The sequence below is a fragment of the Entelurus aequoreus genome, linkage group LG05 (assembly GCF_033978785.1).
Source record: "Entelurus aequoreus isolate RoL-2023_Sb linkage group LG05, RoL_Eaeq_v1.1, whole genome shotgun sequence".
Classification (NCBI taxonomy): domain Eukaryota; kingdom Metazoa; phylum Chordata; class Actinopteri; order Syngnathiformes; family Syngnathidae; genus Entelurus; species Entelurus aequoreus.
In genome coordinates this window covers 63184837-63211277 of record NC_084735.1, presented here as the reverse complement: position 1 = coordinate 63211277, position 26441 = coordinate 63184837, and the positions used below count along the sequence as shown (strand labels likewise).

The 26441-nt window shown below is 42.3% G+C and overlaps 1 protein-coding gene across 1 annotated transcript in view; it reads left to right on the top strand.

Moving 5' to 3' along the window:
* LOC133650869 (serine/threonine-protein kinase 3) overlaps window positions 1-21714 on the top strand; it is a 28387-nt gene extending 6673 nt beyond the window's left edge. The window contains exons 5-11 of the mRNA XM_062048595.1: window positions 4491-4655; window positions 6574-6741; window positions 6813-6950; window positions 7057-7182; window positions 7267-7468; window positions 14066-14280; window positions 19162-21714. Of these exons, the coding sequence (XP_061904579.1) occupies window positions 4491-4655; window positions 6574-6741; window positions 6813-6950; window positions 7057-7182; window positions 7267-7468; window positions 14066-14280; window positions 19162-19320 (1173 nt within the window). The 3' untranslated portion in view covers window positions 19321-21714. The remainder of the gene's footprint in view (window positions 1-4490; window positions 4656-6573; window positions 6742-6812; window positions 6951-7056; window positions 7183-7266; window positions 7469-14065; window positions 14281-19161) is intronic.
* The last annotated feature ends 4727 nt before the right edge of the window (window positions 21715-26441 follow it).

Here is a 26441-nt window from a genome sequence, read left to right as displayed (position 1 = left end):
TTATTTAATACTTGGAATGCATAAGAAATATAAAAAATCCATATGCCATGTCTTTCATAATGGTTGTGAACAATAGGCAAAATTAAAAAAGAAACCTTGCTCCTGATGGGTGGTGGTTAGGGCCTTGCATGGCAGCTCCTGCCATCAGTGTGTGAATGGGTGAATGTGGAAATAGTGTCAAAGCGCTTTGAGTACCTTGAAGGTAGAAAAGCGCTTATAACCCATTTACCATTTGTATTTTTTGTCCGTATGGATGTGAAATGGTCTTAAATTATACTCCATTATGGTCTTTAAAAGGTTTAGAGAAAAAGCGCTATATAAATATAATTCACTTCACTCCACTTAAATTTGACTTGTTGAAATCTGCAGAGACCCTGAGATTGAAACATTAGGCACTTGTGTTTATTCTCAAATACAACAAAAGACAGTGGCTGTAACACGGCATACAGTGTCATACAATAATCTGAAGTAGTCTTCTTTGGTGCGCGTGGGTCCGTGATGAGGGTGAGTCCATAAAGCGCTTAATGGCTGACTAAATGATTGTGTGAGTGTGTTTGATTTAATGTAAAGAAATTCATTGGTCCACTGTAGGGATGTAACAAAGTAAAAATGTCGTATCACGGTTATTGTGACGAAAATTATCATGATTATCATTATTATCAATCAATCAATCAATCAATGTTTATTTATATAGCCCTAAATCACTAGTGTCTCAAAGGGCTGTACAAGCCACATCGGCATCCTCGGTGTCGAGTGGGTCTGACATAATATTGTGAAAGTCCAACACATCAGCGAAAGTCCAGTCCATGGTGGGGCCAGCGGGAACCATCCCGAGTGGAGACGGGTCAGCAGCGTAGAGATGTCCCCATCTGATGGACAGGCTAGCGGTCCACCCCGGAGCAGAGTAGAAAAGAAAAGAAAAGAAACGGCAGATCAACTGGTCTAAAAAGGGAGTCTATTTAAAGGCTAGAGTATACAAATGAGTTTTAAGATGAGACTTAAATGCTTCTACTGAGGTAGCATCTCTAACTTTTACCGGGAGGGCATTCCATAGTATTGGAGCCCGAATAGAAAACGCTCTATAGCCCGCAGACTTTTTTTGGGCTCTGGGAATCACTAATAAGCCGGAGTTCTTTGAACGCAGATTTCTTGCCGGGATATATGGTACAATACAATCGTCAAGATAGGCAGGAGCTTGACCGTGTAGTATTTTATACGTAAGTAGTAAAACCTTAAAGTCGCATCTTAGGTGCACAGGAAGCCAGTGCAAGTGAGCCAGTATAGGCGTAATATGATCAAACTTTCTTGTTTTTGTCAAAAGTCTAGCAGCCGCATTTTGTACCATCTGTAATCTTTTAATGCTAGACATAGGGAGGCCCGAAAATAATACGTTACAGTAATCGAGACGAGATGTAACGAACGCATGGATAATGATCTCAGCATCGCTTGTGGACAAAATGGAACGAATTTTAGCGATATTACGGAGATGAAAGAAGGCCGTTTTAGTAACACTCTTAATGTGTGACTCAAACGAGAGAGTTGGGTCGAAGATAATACCCAGATTCTTTACCGAGTCGCCTTGTTTAATTGTTTGGTTGTCAAATGTTAAGGTGGTATTATTAAATAGATGTTGGTGTTGAGCAGGACCGATAATCAGCATTTCCGTTTTCTTAGCGTTGAGTTGCAAAAAGTTAGCGGACATCCATTGTTTAATTTCATTAAGACACGCCTCCAGCTGACTACAATCCGGCGTGTTGGTCATCGCTGTATTGTTGAATGTGCACAAAAAGTACTTATACACACACTGAAATCTTTTAACCAAGTTATTTTTAATAAAATAAATAGACACATTGTTGGAAAACCCACTATTTTTAATGTTTTGTTTCTTATGCTTCACATATAGTGTTTTAGTCTTACTATTTTATCTGTTGTAATGGCTAAGCTTTTATTATTTTAAATATCTGTGCATAACAAAAAAATCTATTATCACAGTGTAACCTCTGTTAACAAACAAAATTGGTTCGAACAGGGGTCGTAAATAGAAATGTTTGTATACTGAAGCTAATGTCTCCATAAGTGTGTGAATGTGTGTGTGAATGGGTGAATGTGGAAATAGTGTCAAAGCGCTTTGAGTTCCTTAAAAAAAAGGTAGAAAAGCGCTATACAAGTATAGCCCATTTACCATAAGAAACAATTTAAACATGAATAATGGGTCCCTATTTTAGTGAAGGTTTGTACACTTTGAACGCAATATAAAGTGCTATACAGTACTGTTTATCAAACACAACAATTGGATGATGGATCAATTTTGTATTCAATAAAAAAAGGTTAAACAACAACAACCTACTATATGCTCTACTCTGCCAAGACGCGCACAGCACACACACAAAAGCCACTATTGTGCCATCAAACAAAAGCACAAATCGGAATTTTGCAGTCGTTCACAATACTTACTGTAATATCAAGCTGTAACGACATTGTTATTGTAAGAGTGAACACTGAGGAACTGTTTTTCTAGCGCACTTAACACATCGGTGTGCTACGGCATTAGCCATGAGCTAGCTACGGCGAGAGATCAGCTAGCTTCCACGTCAGCACCCGAGTCGCGGTTGAGTTTGTAATGCACAACACAATGTGATGAGACACCAATCTGTACTGATTGAAAACCATGAACAATCCTATTCGAGTGTCTGTAAAGTTTTAGCCCACACTTCATGTTTTGTTTGTACACAGCTAGTTCGACATCGTATGTAGTTAAGTTAAAGTGCAATGATTGTCACACACACACTAGGTGTGGCGAAATTATTCTCTGCATTTGACCCATCACCCTTGATCACCCCCTGGGAGGGGAGGGGAGCAGTGGGCAGCAGCAGTGGCTGCGCCCGGGAATCATTTTTGGTGATTTAACCCCCAATTCCAACCCTTGATGCTGAGTGTCAAGCAGGGAGGTCCCATTTTTATAGTTTGGTATGACTCGGCCGGGGTTTGAACTTACAACCTACCGATCTCAGGGCGTTGTGATAACACGCATGACGTGCTGCGTGTATTATAATCAATATTAAAGTGACTCACTCGATGGACAGTTGTGCACTTGGTTCAGCTGGCCGGGGCCGTTTCCAGTTGATTTTGGGTAATCAATCCATTTCTGGTGGCACAGCTTGGCTCCAATTTCCAGATTTACAGCGTCAAAATCACGCCAACCTCACTCTCTCGGCTTCCGTCTTTTCCAAAGTTTTACTCTCTTTTCGTGCTGGCTTCTGTAAGCAGCAGTTCATTCTCTCTATATTCAGGTTAAAAAATATAAGGTTATGAATCCTCAAGTCGCCACCTCTTAAACCGTCACCCAGAAAATATATTTAAAGCTAAACGACAGTTTGTGAGGTATTTACATTATTAAAAATTAAATTGTTAGTTAACTTTTCTTAGAAACAGCATTTTCCAAACTGATATAAACAGCTCCACTGGGGAGGACACTGCTTCTCCGAAAGTAAAAGTTGAAAGACACAAAAGTGAACATTATTGTTTTAACATTAGATGTTTACATCATCACTTTAAAGACACTCAACTGTAAGTTTTTTTTATTATTTGCTTTAAACAGTACTTGTTCCTGGACAATTATTTGCATTGAAAAAATACATGTTTGTAGTAATAAATGTGATTAGAACATTTCAGCATTATGTTTGTGTTCAGTTACAGTAAGTGTGTTTATCCTAAACATTCCTGCCATTTCATTTTATTTCAGTTTTTAAGTCTTAATGTTTGGGGGGGACGTATAGCACAATAAAATTGTACCGTGGCCCTAATACTCGTACCGTGACATTTGGATTCTGTTTTCATTCCTATCAGACAGCAATGTGTCTATATAAGTTTAGATCTAGATGTAGTTTCTTAATTGGGAAAAATGTTAATGTCTCTTGTTTTTGTGTTAGCATTTATGCTAGCAAACTGGCTTCAGTCAGTTCATGAGTCAGAATGCATATATCAATCACGTTTCTCTGATCATTCTAATTTAAAATGGTAATACTAACCGTTGGAAGTTTAAACGTGGTTGCCATTAATACCGTTTATCATTACATTCCTAGTCCACAGTGACTAGAGATGTGCCGGCAAGATGTGCTCTTTAACCTGGAAATATCCATAAATTATATGTCCGCAAATTACAGTAGATAGAACAGCTACAGTATGAGAGGATGGTGCCGGATCCAGACCATTTCTCCCCCAAAATGGTGCCACCGTGCCCAAGAAGAATAATTTTGTCTGAGTACTGGCACATATTTTTGTCATGTCCCCACCTTAAAAGAGAAATAGTGACCCAACACCATTCTCTCAGACTGGACTAATTTGTCTGTGAGCATGAAGCTTTGTCAGATGAGAGACGCAATGGTTTTCTAAGACAACCTCAATAGTCCAGTTCTGATCAAGGATACAATGACCTGGATGAGTGAAAAATATTCACATATAAACAACATATAAAAATATTCCCCTACCAGCTGACAGAGGACGAGATCGCCACCATCCTAAAGTCAACCCTCAAGGGTCTGGAATACCTACACTTCATGAGGAAGATCCACCGAGACATCAAGGCTGGAAACATTCTACTCAACACGGAGGGACACGCCAAACTCGCCGACTTTGGGGTTGCCGGGCAGCTAACGGTAACACCCGTTTTATTGCCGTGAATCAAATGATAAGTTTAGGAGGAGCTTTCCAGCTGGTGGTGATTCGGCTCTGATGGTGGGGGAGGATGCCGGACAGACCTGGCAGGCCCAAACGCATAGTGAGGGTCTGCTGGGAACGTCTGGCAGAATTTCTAATCAGAGAGAGTTTCAATTCCTACCTCTGGAAGAACTTTGAACATTTTACGAGGGAGGTGCTGGACATTGAACCCGAGTGGATAATGTTGCCTGCCTCTTGAACAGGACTCCTTTTGAAAAATATTTTTTTAATCTCAATGGGATTTCTCTTGGTTAAATAATAATGGGATGTTGTGGATCGGTGGAGGGAATACTTCAAAGACTTCCTCAATCCCACGTACATGTCTTCCATGAGGAAGAAGTGCCTGAGGACTCTCTGGTGGGCTCTCCTATTTCTGGGGCGGAGGTTGCTAAGGTAGTTAAGAAGCTCCTTGGTGGCAGGGCCCCGGGAGTGGATGGGATCCGCCAGGAGTTCCTTAAGGCTGTGGATGCTGTAGGGCTGTCGTGGTTGACAAGACTCTGCAGCATTGCGTGGACATCGGGGGCGGTGCATCAGGATTGGAAGACTGGGGTGGTGGTTCCTCTATTTAAAAGGGGGAACCGAAGGGTGTGTTCCAACTATCATGGGATAACACTCCTCAGCCTTCCCAGTGATGTCTATTCAGGCGTACCTGTAGAGGAGGCTGCGCCGGATAGTGGAACCTTGGATTCAGGAGGAGCAGTGGGGTTTTCGTCCTGGTCGTCAAACTGTGGACCAACTCAACACTCTTGGCAGGATCCTTGAGTGTGCATGGGAGTTTGCCCAACCAGTCTACATGTGTTTTGTGGACATAGAGAAGGCATTCAACCGTGTCCCTCGGGAAGTCCTGTCGAGAGTGCTCAGAGAGTTTTGGATCCGCCTGATTGTGGCGGTCTGCTCCTTGTATGATCTGTGTCAGAGCTTGGTCCGCATTGCCAGCAGTAAGTCGGACCCGTTTCCAGTGAGGTTTGAACTCTGGCCAGGGCTGCCCTTTGTCATCAATTCTGTTTACAACTTTTATGCACAGAATTTCTAGGTGCAGTCGGGGCGTTTAGGTGATCCGGTTTGGTGGCTGCAGGGTTAGGTCTCTGCTTTTTGCGGATGATGTGGTCCTGCTGGCTTCATCTGGCCAGGATCTTTAGCTTTCACTGGATTGGTTCTCAGCTGAGTGTGAAGCGACTGGGATGAAAATATGCACTTCCAAGTCAGAGTCCATGGTTCTTGCCTGGAAAAGGGTGGAGTGCCATCTCCAGGTTGGGAAGGAGACCCTGCCCCAAGTGGAGGAGTTAAAGTACCTCGGGGTCTTGTTCACGAGTGAGGGAAGAGTGGATTGTGAGATCGACAAGCGGATCGGTGTAGCGTCTGCAGTTATGAAGACCCTGCATCGGTCCGTCGTGGTGAAAAAGAATCTAAGCCGGAAGGCAAAGCTCTCAATTTACTGGTCGATCTACGTCGCTATCCTCACCAATGTTTGACCTTTCGGTTATGACCAAAATTAGTTTCCTCCATCGGGTGGCAGAGCTCTCACTTAGGGATAGGTTGAGAAGCTCCGTCATTCAGGAGGAGCTCAGAGTCAAGCCGCTGCTCCTCCACATCGAGAGGAGCCAGATGAGGTGGTCAGGGCATTTGGTTATGATGGTGATTATGAGGTGCATCCGACCGGTAGGAGACCACGGGGAAGACCCAGGACACCGTGGACAGACTATGTGTCCCAGTCGGGATACCCCGGGAAGAGCTGTACGAAGTAGCTGGGGAGAGGGAAGCCTGGGCTTCCCTGCTTAGGCTGCTGCCCCCGTTACCCGACTTCGGATAAGCGGAAGAAGATGGATGGATGGATAAATGATAAGTTTTCCCCTGTAGGACACCATGGCCAAGAGGAACACTGTGATCGGAACCCCATTCTGGATGGCTCCGGAGGTGATCCAGGAGATTGGTTACAACTGTGTGGCTGACATCTGGTCTCTTGGCATCACATCCATCGAGATGGCAGAGGGCAAGCCTCCTTACGCAGACATCCATCCCATGAGAGTAAGTATTTTTCTTTCTTTTTTTTAGGTAATGTACCTCAGACATAACACCGCCCTCTTCTCACCTCACAGGCCATCTTCATGATCCCCACCAACCCTCCGCCGACATTCCGAAAGCCGGAGCTGTGGTCGGACGAGTTCACGGACTTTGTCAAGAAGTGTTTGGTGAAGAATCCTGAACAAAGAGTCACCGCCACACAACTCTTACAGGTAATTTTGGAATATATAGCATAGTAAAAACTAAAGTAAATGCACTCCTACTTGATGAAACATGGTGAATTTGAAATCTGATGCTTTTTGTTTTGTGGATGTCCAGCATCCGTTTATCAGCCAGGCCAAACCAGTCACCATCTTGAGGGACCTGATCACAGAAGCCATGGAGATGAAGGCCAAGAGGCAGCAGGAGCAGCAGCGAGAGCTCGAGGAGGAAGAAGACAATTCTGTATGTTCAGTTCACTGGCTGATGTCCAGATGTTAATTCACAAAAAAAAAATGGCCTACTTTTTCTTCTTCTGGTGTCTCGCAGGAGGAGGAAACTGAGGTGGACTCTCACACAATGGTGAAGTCAGGCTCGGAGGGCGCGGGCACCATGCGAGCCACCAGCACCATGAGCGACGGGGCGCAGACTATGATCGAACACGGCAACACCATGCTGGAGTCGGATCTTGGCACCATGGTCATCAACAGCGATGACGAGGAAGAAGAGGAGGACCAGAGATCCATGAGGAGTGAGTTCATGAATAATCTAGACGAGGGCTGCACGATTTTGAGGGGGGAAAAAACGCAAATGAATCGCAAGCGCAATTTTGGGGGAAAAAACTAAATTGAGATTGCGATTCATTTGCGATTCTTATCTTTTTTACACATGAATGCATAAAACTGCAAAAATACTGTATTCAGTTATTTCTACAGTTAAATAAGGTGCTTAGAGTGATGCACAGAGTGGGACCTTTTTTCTCCCTGTTTGAAGCAGGAGACAAAGAAAACAAACACACACAGACCGCAATTGATCGATGCCAGCAAAGTATTTCAACATAATTTTCATTTATTGTTTGGCCCAGGCCTAGTCACCTAATACTTTTTTCAAGGTGCAAGTATAAGGTTTGTTATTAACTTCCTGACTGCCTCCACTGCAGCGCACACAAACTTGCGGTTTCCTTAAACACTTTTGATTGGCCAGGAGGCAAAGGATGCGAGGCTCAACAATTCTGATTGGTGAACATGTCTCTCACTCATACGCTGGTGACAACGGAGAAAAAATGGGGCAAAAAAAAACAAACTTTTTTTTAATTTTATTTTTTAAAAAATTAAATCAACATAAAAAACACAATATATACATTATATATCAATATAGATCAATACAATCTGCAGGGATACAGTCCGTAAGCACACATGATTGAATTTGTTTATGAAAAAAAAAAAATGAAAAAAATAATTACTCTCCAACCCCCGCCCCCAGGTCCGTGGGACTAATTTTCAAGCGTTGACCGGTCCGCAGCTACAAAAAGGTTGGGGACCACTGCTTTAGTGGATTTAATACAGTCTTGGCAAGCTGAGCAACGATTGCTGTGGTCTTTATACATTCACATACAGCATACAACTTTCGGTGGATGAATAAGACGGAGAAGGAGTAGAGTTGGAGAAAGTTATAAATGTAAACAAACCGCTGTGTCACGGTCCACACAATTATGGTGCGTTCAAGGACCGCCTAAGCCAGTAGGACAAAGGGGCACTCGCCAAACACTCTCATCAGTGAAGCATTAATTAGTGAAGAAACACACACATGCAAAAAGGTGGGCTTTCTAACTGTGTGTGCGTGTGCGTGCGTGCGTGTGTACTACAAAAAGAGAAAATAATAGTTAACATTAATCATCCATCCATCCATCCATCTTCTTCCGCTTATCCGAGGTCGGGTCGCGGGGGCAGCGGCCTAAGCAGGGAAGCCCAGACTTCCCTCTCCCCAGCCACTTCGTCCAGCTCTTCCCGGGGGATCCCGAGGCGTTCCCAGGCCAGCCGGGAGACATAGTCTTCCCAACGTGTCCTGGGTCTTCCCCGTGGCCTCCTACCGGTCAGACGTGTCCTAAACACCTCCCTAGGGAGGCGTTCGGGTGGCATCCTGACCAGATGCCCGAACCACCTCATCTGGCTCCTCTCGATGTGGAGGAGCAGCGGCTTTTCTTTGAGCTCCCCCTGGATGACAGAGCTTCTCACCCTATCTCTAAGGGAGAGCCCCGCCACCAAATTAATTTCGGCCGCTTGTACCCGTGATCTTGTCCTTTCGGTCATAACCCAAAGCTCATGACCATAGGTGAGGATGGGAACGTAGATCGACCGGTAAATTGAGAGCTTTGCCTTACGGCTCAGCTCCTTCTTCACCACAACGGATCGATACAGCGTCCGCATTACTGAAGACGCCGCACCGATCCGCCTGTCGATCTCACGATCTACTCTTCCCTCACTCGTGAACAAGACTCCGAGGTACTTGAACTCCTCCACTTGGGGCAAGATCTCCTCCCCAACCCGGAGATGGCACTCCACCCTTTTCCGGGCGAGAACCATGGACTCTGACTTGGAGGTGCTGATTCTCATCCCAGTCGCTTCACACTCAGCTGCGAACCGATCCACTGAGAGCTGAAGATCCTGGCCAGATGAAGCCATCAGGACCACATCATCCGCAAAAAGCAGAGACCTAACCCTGCAGCCACCAAACCGGATCACCTAAACGCCTTGTCTGCGCCTAGAAATTCTGTCCATAAAAGTTATGAACAGAATCGGTGACAAAGGGCAGCCTTGGCGGAGTCCATTAATCATAAGTAAAATAAATAATTACAAAAAAAAGGAACCACAGACAGCTGCATTCCTGAATTGCCTTAAAGATATATAACAAGCAACAGCACATAGAAGGCTCATCATCCACCCACATCGTAGTTGTGTTTTAATCAAGGTTAATTTGGGAATCAGTCTCTCCTACATATCTCTGAAAGGCACCCCACAGTTCTTGAAACTTTGTAGAACAACCATTCAATGTCTGCCTAATCTTCTCCAGTTTGAGAAGATACAGAACATCTTTAATCCAGCGGGTGTGGCAAGGAGGCGCTGTTGCTTTCTAATTTAACACAATGAGTCTTCTAGCCAATAAAGTAGTGAATGCTACAAGATTCTGTTTGGATTTCCTAAGGGTACATGACTGAGGTGCTACCCCAAATAGCAGAGTGGGACCAAGTCATTGTTTGGCAAGTCATAAGTAAGTCTCAAGTCTTTGCCCTCAGGTATCGAGTCAAGTCCCGAATCAAGACAGGCAAGTCCCGAGTCAAGTCCAAAGTCAAGACTGGAAAGTCTCAAGTCAAGTCTCCAAGTCCTGCGTTTTGAGTTTCGACTCCTTTCAAGTCCTTTTGACCACAGACTATATTTACACAGATTGTGTATGCTTTTAAAACGCTGTATTTATTTATTAAGTGAAGTGAAGTGAAGTGAATTATATTTATATAGCGCTTTTCTCTAGTGACTCAAAGCGCTTTACATAGTGAAACCCAATATCTAAGTTACATTTAAACCAGAGTGGGTGGCACTGGGAGCAGGTGGGTAAAGTGTCTTGCCCAAGGACACAACAGCAGTGACTAGGATGGCGGAAGCGGGGATCGAACCTGCAACCCTCAAGTTGCTGGCACGGCCACTCTACCAACCGAGCTATACTGCCCCAAAACAAGTGCATTTGAATTTGCAGGAAAAAAAATAGTGCTGACATTGCACTTCATAATAGCACTATTAACCAGTCATTTTAAACATTTAACTCATTCCTTTACAGAATAAACACATTTGAAAAAACAAGTCTTATTTGCACAAAAGTGTTAACATTGTATTTCCATGGCATATTGCATTGTAACTAGTTCCACAGCAGTTTCTATCCTGTTCTTACCTTATCTCATTGATCTCATCTCATACTGTATGTGTGTTGATGTGTGCGTGCACATGAAAAACATAACGAATACATGAACAAAACAATGAACAGAGTTGTACTTTTTAGATGTCAGGGCCCTATGCAATATGTACACATATTCTTAATATAGTGTACATTTTACTGGCCTTTATTTGACTATGTTTGTCTTTTTGTAGGTGGCTAAAATATGCGGTGGCGCTGACCGCCGTCTAACGTTACGTTATTGTGTGTGATACATTGACTAACGTAACGTTATGTATAGGTACCTCATGCAACCCTGCTTAAAAAAAATTAACTTGACAAAAAGTATGAATAAGGTAGTGAACTGCAGTGGACGCAACAGATTGCCGTGTTTGCAATAACATTATAACGTTAGGAGTGAGTTTACAGCTTCACTGATTTAACTACACAGCAAATAAAAGTTACGTTACTTAGCCAATAAATGTTAGTTTACATTCAAAACTTACCGTTCTTTGTGCAACTTCAAATGTCGAACGAAGTTGGAAGTTGTTGCGTCTCTGTTTGTAATCTTCGAACCGCATGTTTTGCATACTGCAATTCGTTTTTTATTGACCAACTCATAGTTTTTATACCCGAACGGAACTCTTTGGTATCATTTTTTCTCACTGCCGCGTTGTTTGACAGCTCTTCTTCGTTGGTTGTCCTGCAATTTGATTAGATGCATGCTGTCGGATGAAAACAATGTGGATCTAATTTGATTGTATGTTGTACCGACAGCACACATGCTGACAGACAGCACACATGCTGACAGACACACACACGTACACAATGAAAGATACGGAGCGCTCCTGAATAACTTTTTAATTTTTGGGTTTGGGGAAAGTAGCAAGTCTTGTCAAGTCAAAAGGCTCAAGTCCAAGTGAAGTCACAAGTCATTGATGTCTAAGTCGAGTTGCATGTCTCTTTACATTTTTGTCGAGTCTAAAGTCATCAAATTCATGACTCGAGTCCAAGTCATGTGACTCGAGTCCACACCTCTGCCAAATAGTCCACGGACAGGATTTGGTTCAAGCCTTTCGCCAGCGACCACAGACAAAGTGTTAAAAATGACTGTCCAATAACTGTTCAGGGATGGGCAGAGCCAAAACGTATGTATTAAATTAGCTAGAGACTGGGCACCGACCACACGATACAGATATTCCGTCATACATTTTCGCTAGTCAAACCTTTGCATTAGCTTGCATTGGATGAGGCTGTTTTTTGTACAAATAGAAGACTTACTTAAAATCTCTGTCCAGCTATTTACTCAGATAAGGTCACTCCTAAATCCTCCAAAGTGACTTAATTGAATATAGAGACTCAGGACGTAAAAGAAAAATTTGGTTATAAATATGTGTAATTGATCCTTTTAAAGTTGGAAGCGGTGTCAGAAACACATCTAAAACCGTGTCAGTCGGTAAATTTTGAAATATGGGTAAAGCATCACGAACAAAACTGCGGATCTGTAGAAATCAAAAAGAAAAAGTGGTAATTAGGGAGTGAAAAGTTATCACAAAGATGCTGGAAAGAAGCAAAAGTGTTGTCAATGTATAAATCTTTAATGTTTTTGATCTCCAGACTTGACCATCTTAAAAAGGCACTATCGATCAGAGAGAGAGGAAAAGCATGATTAGCAGTGATGAGTGCAGACTAGAAATAGTTTGCAAACCAAAATAGCGCTTAAACTGAACCCAAATCCAGAATGAGGTTTTTACGATTGGATTTTTCTTAAAAGCGGAAGTAGAAGAGGGGATGGGAGAGTGAACCAGCCCTAAGAGATACCGGTTTAGTTGAGTTAGCCTCCATAACCAGCCATAATGGGGGAGGATCAAATGCTTCATATTGCAGCCAATATTTAAGAATTTTAATGTTGGTGGCCCAGTAGTAAACCCTAAAGTTTAAAAGTGCTAATCCTCCTGATGATTTGGGTGTCTGTATATATTGTTTACGTAACCTGACAGTCTTTTTTATTCCAAATGAGGTCTAAAATCTGACTGATTATAAAATCTGATTTACGAAAGAAAGACTGAGGGAGAAAAAGCGGTATACACTGGAGCAAATAGGAAAATCGTGGAAGTATATTAATTTTAACAGAGTTGACACAAGCCCCTGTAGATATAGTAAGTAAGGACCAGGGATCAAAATCTCTCTGGATTCTGGACAACAGTGTAAAAAAGTTGGCTTTATAAAGTTCTGCAAGTGTGACCTGGATGCCCAGGTCACACTTACTTGAGGGGCAAGTTTCACATACTTGCCCCTCAAGTATGTGAAACTTTGAGGGGCAATTTTAAAGGGAAAATTGTGCAGAGGATATTTGTTAGTAGCAGAAAAGCCCGAAGAGTACTTGCAGCCGTATGGAGAGGTCCGAGACATATAAAAGGAGGTCATCTGCGTAGAGAGATACTTTCACCTGCACATTGTACCTACATATACTTGTAATAAGCAGATTGGCGCAAAGCGCTATTGACAGAAACTCAAGAGCAAAAAGCAATGGGCTGAGAGGACAGCCCTGTCGCGTAGAACGATACAGGCAAAGGTATTGGGATATAATATTATTTGTCCTGACTGAGGCCACTGGGGATGAATAGAGAAGCTTAACCCACAAAATGAAACTATTACCGAAGCCGAAGCTCTCCAGGACATAAAATAGATAGTTCCACTCCACCCTGTCAAAAACCTTTTCTGCATCCAGAGAGATCACTGTCTCTTTGGTGTTGGAAGCAGGCACATTGGACAATATATTGAAAAGCAGCGAGCTGGGACAAGAGAATGCTCTCGAATGGTTCCATAACAGCCGCGATCTCTCCTCTGACAACGGATTTAAGATTGTCTGGGATGTCAGCTCGCATTTCGTCTAACTTCCGACTAATGCTTCAAAAAAGAGCAGAGTCGACGACCGACTACTCCATGATATCTGGATCCATAGACACGCAAGGCTTAAAACGGCCTGCCTTGTCGGATTTCCCTTGGCCAGACTTTGTGGAATTCCCCGGCATAATGACAAGAAAGAAGCTGGGCATGACAGGTTAGTAAAAGTATTGTAGAGTTGATGCCTGGAGTTAGCAAAAGTGCCAATAAAACATAAAAAAGGTTCATTTCCATGGAGCCCCCGCTATGCACACCCTACACCGTCCATACTCAACTGGTAGTTCCAGGCTTGTTTTAAGATGTGGTTCGAAAGCCTGCAGAATCAGGGTTTTGTTTTTTTAGATGTTCTATGAACTTCACAAGTGCGGAAAATGATCGTGTTGTTTTTGTTTGTTTTTACATTTCACTGTTTGAACATCTTTAAAAGTCGTTTTTGCATATTAGGCAACCTATTTAAGCTGCTTTTAAAACACAACCTTGATTTTAAAAGTTAAAAAGTCCTATCACCTTGGTTCCACAGGACACGCCACCCCCCAGCAGCCCTTGCGTCCGTCCTTCATGGACTACTTTGACAAGCAGGACTCCAACAAGGCGGCCCTGCAGCAGCATCAGAACCAGCACCAGCAGGAGAACTACAACCACAACCAGCCTCAGGAGCAGCCCGGCTACCACATCCAGTCCAAGAATATATTCCCCGACAACTGGAAGGTGCCGCAGGACGGCGACTTTGACTTTGTGAGTCAAACGCTCACTTTATGCTATTGTGTTATTCAGTGCACTGCCGCTATTTAGTGTAGGGATGTTACAAACTGGGTTTTACTCTGCCGATTCTGATACCGATCATCCATGCGTCAGATTGGCATATACCATTAAATGTATTAACTGTACATTTTTCAATGTTTCAAGTTTAACAATCTAAAGACAATATTTAAAGGGGAACTGCACTTTTTTTGGAATGTTGTCTAACATTCACAAACAATTGTTGTGTAAATAAACGTGAACAAAAGTCAGCTAACAATAGATCCAATAGGAGTTGCTATATTCCGCCTATAAAGCGCTCTAAAAAAACAAAAACCTCCATCAATGTTTTATACACACGCTGTAAGTATACATGTAATGTAGTAACAGGCACATTCATAATAACTTGTAATATTTACGTATTTTGCTCATTTCAAGCATACAGGGAAACATTAATTTCACGGATGCATCCCAACATTCACTTTTCCCTTCAACAACACTACTGATCATGGCAGACTTCATGAGAGACAACACAGACCACTTTGGGAAAAAATATGATCCTGAACCTTATGTTTTTGACCCTGAATATGGAGAATGAGCTACAAGTTTTAGAAGCTGTGTGCTTAACAAATCCAACATTAGTGTAACACAAAGCATGCAGCATTATTGCTAAGTGCTAAACAAGAAATACTAACTACAAACATAATAAAACAATCTTACAGTACAATGTCTGCTCTAACTAGATTGCTGACTGATTGGATGTTCATATCTTCCTGTTCAGATGAAGAATCATAATTCTACCGCAGGTAAAAAAAATTAATAAATGAAAATGAGCGTCTTTTTGCTTCTTTCTCGCCATCTCCGGGTATAAGTTGAATGTCAAAGTTGACTAACTTCTCGGTTTATGGCTACATAGATAGATAGATAGATAGTACTTTATTGATTCCTTCAGGAGAGTTCCCTCAGGAAAATTAATCATTCTACTATAAAAGTGAGAGGAATGGTTTATAATTTAGCACAAACTTAGCAACTCAGAGGCAATGAATCAGAATCAGAATCAGAATAGTTTTATTGCCATTGTTTGAGAACGGGTTCACAAACTAGGAATTTTTCTTGGTGCAAACGTGCGACATAAAACACATATTTGGTATAAAAAGAGCTGTGACTGAGCTATCAGATAGACTTAGAAGGGATTCAAGGAATTCAAGGAGCTGCTGTTAGGAGTTCTTGTTCATTTGCCTGATGGCCGAGGGGAAAAAACTGTTCAGGTGGCGGGAGGTGTGGGTCTGGATGGAGCGTAGTCTCCTGCCTGAGGGGAGAGGGGAGAATAGTGTGTGTCCAGGGTGAGAAGAGTCAGCTGTGATCCGACCCACACGCCTCCTGGTCCTGGAGGAGAACAAGTCCTGGAGGGATGGGAGCTTGCAGCCAATCACCTTCTCCGCAGCAAGTACGATGCGTTGCAGTCTATTCTTATCCTGGACTGTGGCGCCGGGGAACCACACTGTGATGGAGGAGGTCAGGATGGACTCTATGATGGCTGAGTAAAACTGCACCAGCATCTCGGTCGGCACCTTAAGTTTCCTCAGCTGCCGCAGGAAGTACATCCTCTGCTGGGCCTTCTTGATGAGGGAGCTGATGGTCAGCTCCCACTTGAGGTCCTGGGTGATGGTGGTGCCCAAGAAACGGAAGGAGTCCACAATGGGGACGGGGGTGGGAGAGTCAATCAGGGTGAGGGGGGATGGTGGGGCTGTGACTTTCCTGAAGTCCATGATCATCTCCACTGTTTTCTGGGCGTTCAGCTCCAGGTTATTGAGGCTGCACCAGGACGTCAGCCGGTCTACCTCTCTCCTGTAGGCGGACTCATCGCCATTCGAGATGAGCCCGATGAGGGTGGTGTCATCCGCAAACTTGAGCAGTTTTACGGATTGGTGACTGGAGGTGCAGCAGTTTGTATACAGGGAGAAGAGCCAGGGGGAGAGTACACAGCCCTGAGGAGTACCAGTGTTTGTGGTTCGACTGTCCTAGACAATCTTCCCCAGCCTTACGTGCTGTCTTCGGTCTGTCAGGAAGTCATTAATCCAACTGCAGAGGGAGTCGGGCACGCTGAGCTGGTAGAGCTTGTCTCGTAGCAGTCCAGGGAGGATGGTGTTGAAGGCAGAGCTGAAGTCCACAAACAGGATCCTAGCGTAGGTTCCTGGGGAGTCCAGATGCTCCAGGATGAAGTGGAGGGCCAGGTTCACTGCATCATCCACAGACCTGTTGGCTCTGTAGGCGAACTGCAGTGGGTCCAGGAGGGGGGCGGTGATGTCCTTGAGGTGAGGCAGGACCAAGCGCGACCGGCCTGTAGTCATTTAGTCCTGTGATCCGTGCTTTCTTGGGGACAGGGACAATGGTAGAGGTCTTAAAGCAGGACGGCACGCGGCATAGCTCCAGAGAGGTGTTAAAAATGTCAGTGAAGACAGGAGCCAGCTGGTCCGCACAGTGTCTGAGAGTGGAGGGGGAGACACCATCCGGCCCGGGGGCCTTCCGCGTATTCAGCTTCAAGAACTGCCGGCGTACATCCTCTTCTTTAATGGAGAGGGTCTTTACAGTCTTATTGTGTTTTTGGAGTCCTGTGATGTCATTGGAGTCCTTTGAGTCCTTTAACTCCTTTATTGATGTGCTGGCATTGGTGGGGAGGGTGATGGTGGGGGGAGCATGGCTTTGATGAGCTGAAGGCCGTTCATGACGACAGTAATGTGTGTTGAGGCCCTGAGCGAGAGTCCGGTCATTCAGGGCCTGGGGGGTTTTGGGCTTATAGTTCGTAAGGGCCCTTAGACCTCTCCAAACTGCCGCAGAATCATTGGAGCGGAACTGTTCCTGTAGACGGTTAGAGTACACAGATTTTGCTTTCTCCACTTCCCTGGTGAAGTGGTACTTCGCTTCTCTGTATGTACTTTGGTCCCCGCTTCTCCACGCAGCCTCCTTCTTCTTGCGCAGCTGTCGGAGCTTGGGTGTGAACCAGGGCTTGTCGTTGTTATAACAAACCCTGGTGCGCGTTGGAATGATGCGCGCCTCATTGAACTGTATGTATGAGGTCACAGTGTCCGTATACTCGTCCAGATTGTTCGTGGCCGCTCCAATTGCCTTCCAGTCTGTCGTTTCCCAACAAGTACGCAACTCGTCCACAGACTCGGCGGTGAAACACTTAATGTTCCTCATAACAGCATGCATACAATGCAGCAGCTTACTGGCTCAATATACCAATATAGCTGCATAAACTAGTTACCTCTTGTGATTACAGTGCGGCTAAAAGTAGTTTATGCGTTAGCGCTTGTAATACCAATATTGCTAACACTTGGTTAATAACAGGTCACGACAGGTAAATAAGTATTGTTGGCGGTTTTGGGATGTTTTTTAGGAGGCTTTATAAGCTGTATCGTGTACTCCCATTAGCTGCATTGTTAGTCACCTCGTACTTGCTGTATATTACGACTTAGAATGAATGCATAAAAAAAGATAAACATATGTGTTCTTGTCTTACATAAAGATTGTGAATGATACAAAATTCCAATAAAAGTGCTGTTCCATTTTAAACTAGATTCAAATAAAAAACTAACATTTAATTCAAAGTCCTGTGTTAAGAGAATTATTCCCTAAAATTTAAAATATTAATTTTTAAAAATTGAGGAAAAAAAAATCGACTAAAACTTTAGTGTCGCTCTTATACTGATGCTCCCCTTGGTATCGACACCATCAATTTATGGACCGATCTGCCCTCCTCTTGCTTGTCGTTTACTGACTGCGACAATGCAGACACACAACACTTGCTGTTGTATTATCCTCTCTGTATTTTGTTAATTTCATGTCAATAGCTGCTTATTTTCTGCTGTAACGCACTTCCAGCTACACTTCTTAAACTTTACTAAGCACTTATTTCTAGGTTTTGTATAAAGCTAGATTAGTGGCTAGTTTAGCTCTCGGTGTGTAACATGTTTAGCCTCGTCCTCTTGTGATAACGATACGAAAGATACTAAGAACTGCAGTTCATTTTCCTTGATGGCATATAAATACCGCATACTTGCCAACCTTGAGACCTCCGATACCGGGAGGTGGGGGGTTGGGGGCGTGGTCGGGGGTGGGGCTGTGGGCGTGGTTGGGGCGTGGTTAAGAGGGGAATATATTTAAACTAGAATTCACCAACTCAAGTATTTCATATATATATATGTATATATACATATGTATGAAATACTTGACTTTCAGTGAATTCTAGCTATATATATATATATAATATATATATATATATTTTATTATACATATAAATAAAATAAATACTTGAATTTCAGTGTTCTGGAGGCTATCCAGTAGATGGCAGTATTGTCCTGTTTAAGAGTGTCACAACATTGCTGTTTACGGCAGACGAACTGCTTTACGGTAGACTAAACGTGACTGCTGTTGTTGTGTGTTGTTACCGCGCTGGGAGGACGTTAATGAAACTGCCTAACAATAAACCCACATAAGAAACCAAGAACTCGCCCTCGATCATTCTACAGTTATGACGTCATTGGGCAGGCAAGCTGTTTATATTGTGGGAAAGCGGACGTGAGAACAGGCTGTCTCCACTCAGGTCCGCATTGAGCTGGAGGGGGCGTGGCCTCCAGCTCCGGCTGAATACCGGGAGTTTGTCGGGAGAGAATTTCTGCCGGGAGGTTATCGGGAGAGGCGCTAAAAACGGGAGGGTTGGCAAGTATGAAATACCGGGAGACTATATATAAAAAGAGTAAGCATGAGGGGATCTGCCTTTGTGATCGGCATTAAAACTCATTCATTTGCAATGGCGATATTATTTTTTACGAAAATCGGCTGATACTAATTGAGTGGTTTTCTTTTTGTTCACAGTTAAAGAATCTGGACTTTGAGGAGTTGCAGATGCGCCTGAGCGCCCTGGATCCCATGATGGAGCGAGAGATCGAAGAGCTGCGGCAACGCTACACGGCCAAAAGGCAGCCCATCCTGGATGCCATGGATGCCAAAAAGCGGCGGAAGCAGAACTTTTAAGGGCCTCCTGTCTCTAAATCTGTGGAGCCTTTTTTGTCCAGTCTTTAAAAGAGAACTGCACTTTTTTTTAATCTTTGTCTATTATTCACAATCCTTATGTAAGACAAGAACACACATGCTTTTCTTGTATTTATGCATTCTAAATATTAAAAAAAAAGTGTGATCAAAAGTCCGCTTAAAATGGAGCCTATAAGAGTTGCTCTATTCTACCTATAAACTACTTTAAAAAACATCCAAACACCTCCATTAAGGTTTCATATACATGCTGTAAGCATATATGTAATGTAGTAACGGGCACAGTTATAATAACATTTAATATTTATGTATTTTGATCATTTTAAGCATACGCGGCGCATTAATTTAAAACACTTATCACGGTAACTTTTTTTCCCCACTACATCACCGATTACTGCTCACTACAGACTTCATGAGAGCCAACACACATAATAAAACATCACTTACTGTGCAATGTCTGCTGTCATTAGGATGCCGACTGTTCAAATCTTGTTATATATCCTTTTTGATGAAAAATGACTCAAAATCCCTGCAAAGAAAAGGTGGGTGGAACTAAGCTACTTTTCGTGGCGTTTTCGCCATGTCCGGGTTTAAATCGGCCATAAAAGTCTACCAACATGTCGTATTACATCCTCAGCCTTCTACTATACAGATGAGGGGCATGATTTTCATTTTCATTGGCTTTTATGGGCGGATTAGAGGACCTCCCATTTGCTCTGCTGTAAGCGGACATTTACTTACGTTTGTTTATGAGTTAAAATGCATTAAAAAAATTAGCATCATGTCTTTCATAAAGATAGTGAACAACAGGCAAAAAATTTTTTAAAGTGCAGTTCCCCATTAAGTTTTTCTCCATTTGAAGTCCACTGAGGAAGGCGCTTCGTCCGGGAGACACTCATACAACCGCTTGATTGCTTCTATTCTCATCCAGGTATTGTTCCACTATTTGGCATTTAGTGGAAACACGACACAACACAGGTTGTGTAGTAGCTGTAACAAGAGCAACACGTTCATCCATGACCAAAGACAATCAAAAATAGTATTGATGATGCCTTAAAACATCTGATTCCCCACATGGAGCTGGAATGAGCATGTGGATGATCAGGACTTCATTTTTTTCCTTCTCAAATTGCACACAAAGATCTTAAACCTGACCTCATCAGTTTACGTGCCTACACCAATTTCTCGTTTTTAAGCTTCTCCACCCCTACATAAACAAAATATGTCACATTTAACTCCAATTAATACCAATTTTTTTAAAAATGTGCAACAATAACAGTTATGTTAAACCACAGCTGATTTAATCTTTTTGAAGTGCACTGTAATGTGCCGAATGAGGCAAACTGGACTTGAACGCCACGTGCAGTTGACATTTTGGGCTTGTTTTTTTTTTTATTAAATGAAGAGACTGTTACACATGAATGTTTTTCAACCCGCGGTGTGGATCAGCACACACTGCAGACCAAGTGGCTTTGAAAAGACCTGTTACATTATTTAATCTTTATCTGTCACTTGCATCAGGGCTTACTCACCTTTTTTGTGTGTTTTCCGGACCACATCTAATTGCCGATCTTACAGATTTAGCGGCTGCAATCTAAGCATTGGAACTTTTTTATTTATTGTTGAAAACATTTCAGTAACACCGGTTTGCTATATAATCACTGATTCATATTAGTAACTTTTGTTAACTACATGCGGCTTTGTTGCTTGTATGTATATCAAATGACATTTTCCCTGCACAGACTTTTTAATTTAAAAACTGTACAGTATGAAACACCAATTAGCATTATTGCATTTAAAATCCACATTTTATTTTTCTTTCACCACTAAATGAGAAGAAGTTTGAAATTGAAGCATCTTCTGTCAAAACTAGTTAATTTATTACTTTTTTGTATAAAGTGCATGAAATAATAAAAAATACTCTTAGTTAACCTCAAACGCAGTGGGTTGTTTACTTTTGTCTTATGTTTTTGGTTAATAGATCATAAACTGCACTTGAGACTAGTTTAACCCATGTCCCTCGGGCCCAAACGGGCATTACATGAGTTCCTTTAGGGATTTGATTGTCCATTTTGAAGGTTAGTGGTCTAAAATGTTGCCAGAAAGTTTTTATATTTTATATATATATATATGGTACATTATTTTGCTTTTTCTATGTAAACTGAGCGAATCTCATTCTTGCTGATTGGAAAATTATGTTTTGGTGCATTGGGGTTGTTAGGCCTATTTTAGGGAGGCTCAAACCCCCCTAAAATGTTCTTAAGCCCCCCTAAATAATTTGGTGTTTAAAAAAAAAAAAAAAAACTTTTTTTTTTTCTTTACAAATATTCATACATATTCATTATAAAGTGGCCCGAATATGAGTTTAAATAAATAATCATATAACCTGTCATTATTCACTCAGTTTCCCCTCACTTCATAGCTTAATGTAGAGAGCCTCTTTAGTGCGTCGGTATCCAATCCATTCCACTTGTTCATATTGATAAACTTGTTCATATTGATAAACTCACTAACAACTTTGACGATGCCTTGCGCGAAATTATTGATAGTATAGCACCGCTAAAGCAAAAAAGGGCCCCTAAAAGGCGCACCCCATGGTTTACAGAAGAAATTAGAGCTCATAAATTATCATGTAGAAAACTGGAACGCAAATGGCGCGCGACTAAACTTGAGGTTTTCCATCAAGCATGGAGTGATAGTTTAATAACTTATAAACGCATGCTTACCTTAGCTAAAGCTAAATACTACTCAAATCTCATCCGCCTCAACAAAAACGATCCTAAATTTCTGTTTAGTACAGTAGCATCGCTAACCCAACAAGGGACTCCTCCCAGTAGCTCCACCCACTCGGCAGATGATTTTATGAATTTCTTTAATAAGAAAATTGAACTCATTAGAAAGGAGATTAAAGACAACGCATCCCAGCTACAACTGGGTTCTATTAACACAAATACGACTGTATATACGACGGACACTGCCCTCCAAAATAGTCTCTCTATTTTTGATGAAATAACATTAGAGGAATTATTACAGCGTGTAAGTGGGATAAAACAAACAACATGTTTACTTGACCCACTTCCTGGGAAACTTATCAAGGAACTGTTTGTATTATTAGGTCCATCAGTGTTAAATATTATAAACTTATCACTTTCCTCCGGCACTGTTCCCCTAGCATTCAAAAAAGCGGTTATTCATCCTCTGCTCAAAAGACCTAACCTCGATCCTGACCTCATGGTAAACTACCGACCGGTCTCCCACCTTCCGTTTATTTCCAAAATTCTCGAAAAAACTGTTGCACAGCAGCTAAATGAACACTTAGTGACTAACAATCTCTGTGAACCTTTTCAATCCGGTTTCAGGGCAAATCACTCTACGGAGACAGCCCTCGCAAAAATGACTAATGATCTATTGCTAACGATGGATTCTGATGCGTCATCTATGTTGCTGCTTCTTGATCTTAGCGCCGCTTTCGATACCGTCGATCATAATATTTTATTAGAGCGTATCAAAACACGTATTGGTATGTCAGACTTAGCCTTGTCTTGGTTTAACTCTTATCTTACTGACAGGATGCAGTGCGTCTCCCATAACAATGTGACCTCGGACTATGTCAAGGTAACGTGCGGAGTTCCCCAGGGTTCGGTTCTTGGCCCTGCACTCTTTAGTATTTACATGCTGCCGCTGGGTGACATCATACGCAAGTACGGTGTTAGCTTTCACTGTTATGCTGATGACACTCAACTCTACATGCCCCTAAAGCTGACCAACACGCCGGACTGTAGTCAGCTGGAGGCGTGTCTTAATGAAATTAAACAATGGATGTCCGCTAACTTTTTGCAACTCAACGCTAAGAAAACGGAAATGCTGATTATCGGTCCTGCTAGACACCAACATCTATTTAATAATACCACCTTAACATTTGACAACCAAACAATTAAACAAGGAGACTCGGTAAAGAATCTGGGTATTATCTTCGACCCAACTCTCTCGTTTGAGTCACACATTAAGAGTGTTACTAAAACGGCCTTCTTTCATCTCCGTAATATCGCTAAAATTCGTTCCATCTTGTCCACTAGCGACGCTGAGATCATTATTCATGCGTTCGTTACGTCTCGTCTCGATTACTGTAACGTATTATTTTCGGGCCTCCCTATGTCTAGCATTAAAAGATTACAGTTGGTACAAAATGCGGCTGCAAGGCTTTTGACAAAAACAAGAAAGTTTGATCATATTACGCCTATACTGGCTCACTTGCACTGGCTTCCTGTGCACTTAAGATGCGACTTTAAGGTTTTACTACTTACGTATAAAATATTACACGGTTTAGCTCCAGCCTATCTCGCCGATTGTATTGTACCATATGTCCCGACAAGAAATCTGCGTTCAAAGAACTCCGGCTTATTAGTGATTCCCAGAGCCAAAAAAAAGTCTGCGGGCTATAGAGCGTTTTCTATTCGGGCTCCAGTACTCTGGAATGCCCTCCCGGTAACAGTTAGAGATGCTACCTCAGTAGAAGCATTTAAGTCCCATCTTAAAACTCATTTGTATAATCTAGCCTTTAAATAGACCCCCCCTTTTTTAGACCAGTTGATCTGCCGTTTCTTTTCTTCTCTCCTCTTCTCCCCTGTCCCTTGCGAGGGGGAGTCGCATAGGTCCGGTGGCCATGGATGAAGTGCTGGCTGTCCAGAGCCGGGACCCCGGGTGGACCACTAGCCTGTGCATCGGTTGGGGACATCTCTGCGCTGCTGACCCGTCTCCGCTCGGGATGGTTTCCTGTTGGCCCCGCTGTGGACTGGACTCCCGCTGATGTGTTGGATCCACTGTGGACTGGACTTTCACAATGTTATGTCAGACCCACTCGACATCCGTTGCTTTCGGTCTCCCCTAGAGGGGGGGGGTTACCCACATATGCGGTCCTCTCCAAGGTTTCTCATAGTCATTCACCGACGTCCCACTGGGGTGAGTTTTTCCTTGCCCGTATGTGGGCTCTGTACCGAGGATGTCGTTGTGGCTTGTACAGCCCTTTGAGACACTTGTGATTTAGGGCTATATAAATAAACATTGATTGATTGATTGATAGAATATGCCCACATCACTCAAAATCCAGTCCGCATTTTCTCTGCGACCTTGCTTGCCGTCCTGCAGGTGTACGAAGCACATTAGCACACAGCACTGCAGAACAAGAACCTTGTGTCTGCAATTGTAAATAATTTAGTTTTTAAGTTTTGCGTTTCTTGTAGAATCTATATAAAGTAATATACATTAGCCATATATATATAAATATATTATATACAAGCCAAATTATCCCGATGCAGATATTACTTTAATTCAAGTAATGAAGTAATATTTCCAGGGCTTGAATTTACAACCATTTTAGTCGCATATGTGCCCAAAATGTAATCTGTGCAACTTCAAAATATTTGGTTTAAGTTTTTCCGACTTAAACAAGTTGAAAAACTTATTCGGGTGTTACCAGTTAGTGGTCAATTGTACGGAATATGTACTTCACTGTGCAACCTACTAATAAAAGTCACAATCAATCAAAAAAACAATGGGAACAAACAATTATTGTATTGTGAGCTAAAGTCGTGGCATTAGCCTCTATGTTGTGAATTAATAACATAGAGGCTAATGCCATGACTTTCATTGTGTTTCAGTGTATCTTGAAGGATCATGCAAGTAATAGTTTCTTGTTGATGCTGTTCAAAATCGTCACTGTGCAAACCATGTTTGTTGTTGTACTGAACACAGATTGAAAATAAACAGACTGAAATAATAATAATAACAATGATTAATTTCTAAGTCTTTATTAGCTGTTTGTGAAGTTTTGTGCTCGTGCGCTACGTTCGCTCGCATCCTGTGCATCTCCTGGGGGCTAAGCCCCCCCTGTCCTTAAAAGCTAGTGACGCTCCTGTTTTGGTGTAACTGTACCCCTAACCACCAGACAGCGCCATTAAACCATGATGACTCTCAGAGCTTTGATCTTTATTTAGGTGTGAACTCAATTAACTCAACCAAGTCGGCCTGTGTTCTCTCATTTATACTTCAATAGGAACTGAAAAAATAATATTTCTTGTGTACTGTATCAAAATCAATGTCATGAATTATTTCCCTATTCAACCTAAAATATTTTACTCTGCAATTTATTTTTCAGAAATATTGCATATTTTGCTATTATAAACAGATGTTATTTTTTTACGAAAAGGCCACAAAATGTAAAAAAATAAATAAATGACAACTTCATATCAAGAGATAGCGCTAAAGATGTTAATGAATTTCAAGCATTAAAAGTAAAAATAAAAAAAATAAATATATATATTTATGTGTATATACATACATATATATACACCTGTATGTACCTTTCAGCATTAATGGCGCCTTCACAGATGTGTAAGTTACCCATGTCTTAGGCACTAATACACTCCCATACCATCACACATGCTGGCTTTTCAACTTTGCGCCTATAACAATCCGGATGGTTCTTTTCCTCTTTGTTCCGGAGGACACAACGTCCACAGTTTCCCAAAAAAATTTGAAATGTGGACTCGTTAGACCACAGAACACTTTTCCACTTTGTATCAGTCCATCTTAGATGAGGTCAGGCGTTTCTGGGTGTTGTTGATAAACGGTTTTCGCCTTGCATAGGAGAGTTTTAACTTGCACTTACAGATGTAGCGACCAACTGTAGTTACTGACAGTGGGTTTCTGAAGTGTTCCTGAGCCCATGTGGTGATATCCTTTACACACTGATGTCGCTTGTTGATGCAGTACAGCCTGAGGGATCGAAGGTCACGGGCTTAGCTGCTTACGTGAGTTGATTTCTCCAGATTCTCTGAACCCTTTGATGATATTACGGACCATAGATGGTGAAATCCCTAAATTCCTTGCAATAGCTGGTTGAGAAAGATTTTTCTTAAACTGTTCAACAATTTGCTCACGCATTTGTTGACAAAGTGGTGACCCTCGCCCCATCTTTGTTTGGGAATGACTGAGCATTTCATGGAATCTACTTTTATACCCAATCATGACACCCACCTGTTCCCAATTTGCCTGTTCACCTGTGGAATGTTCCAAATAAGTGTTTGATGAGCATTACTCAACTTTAT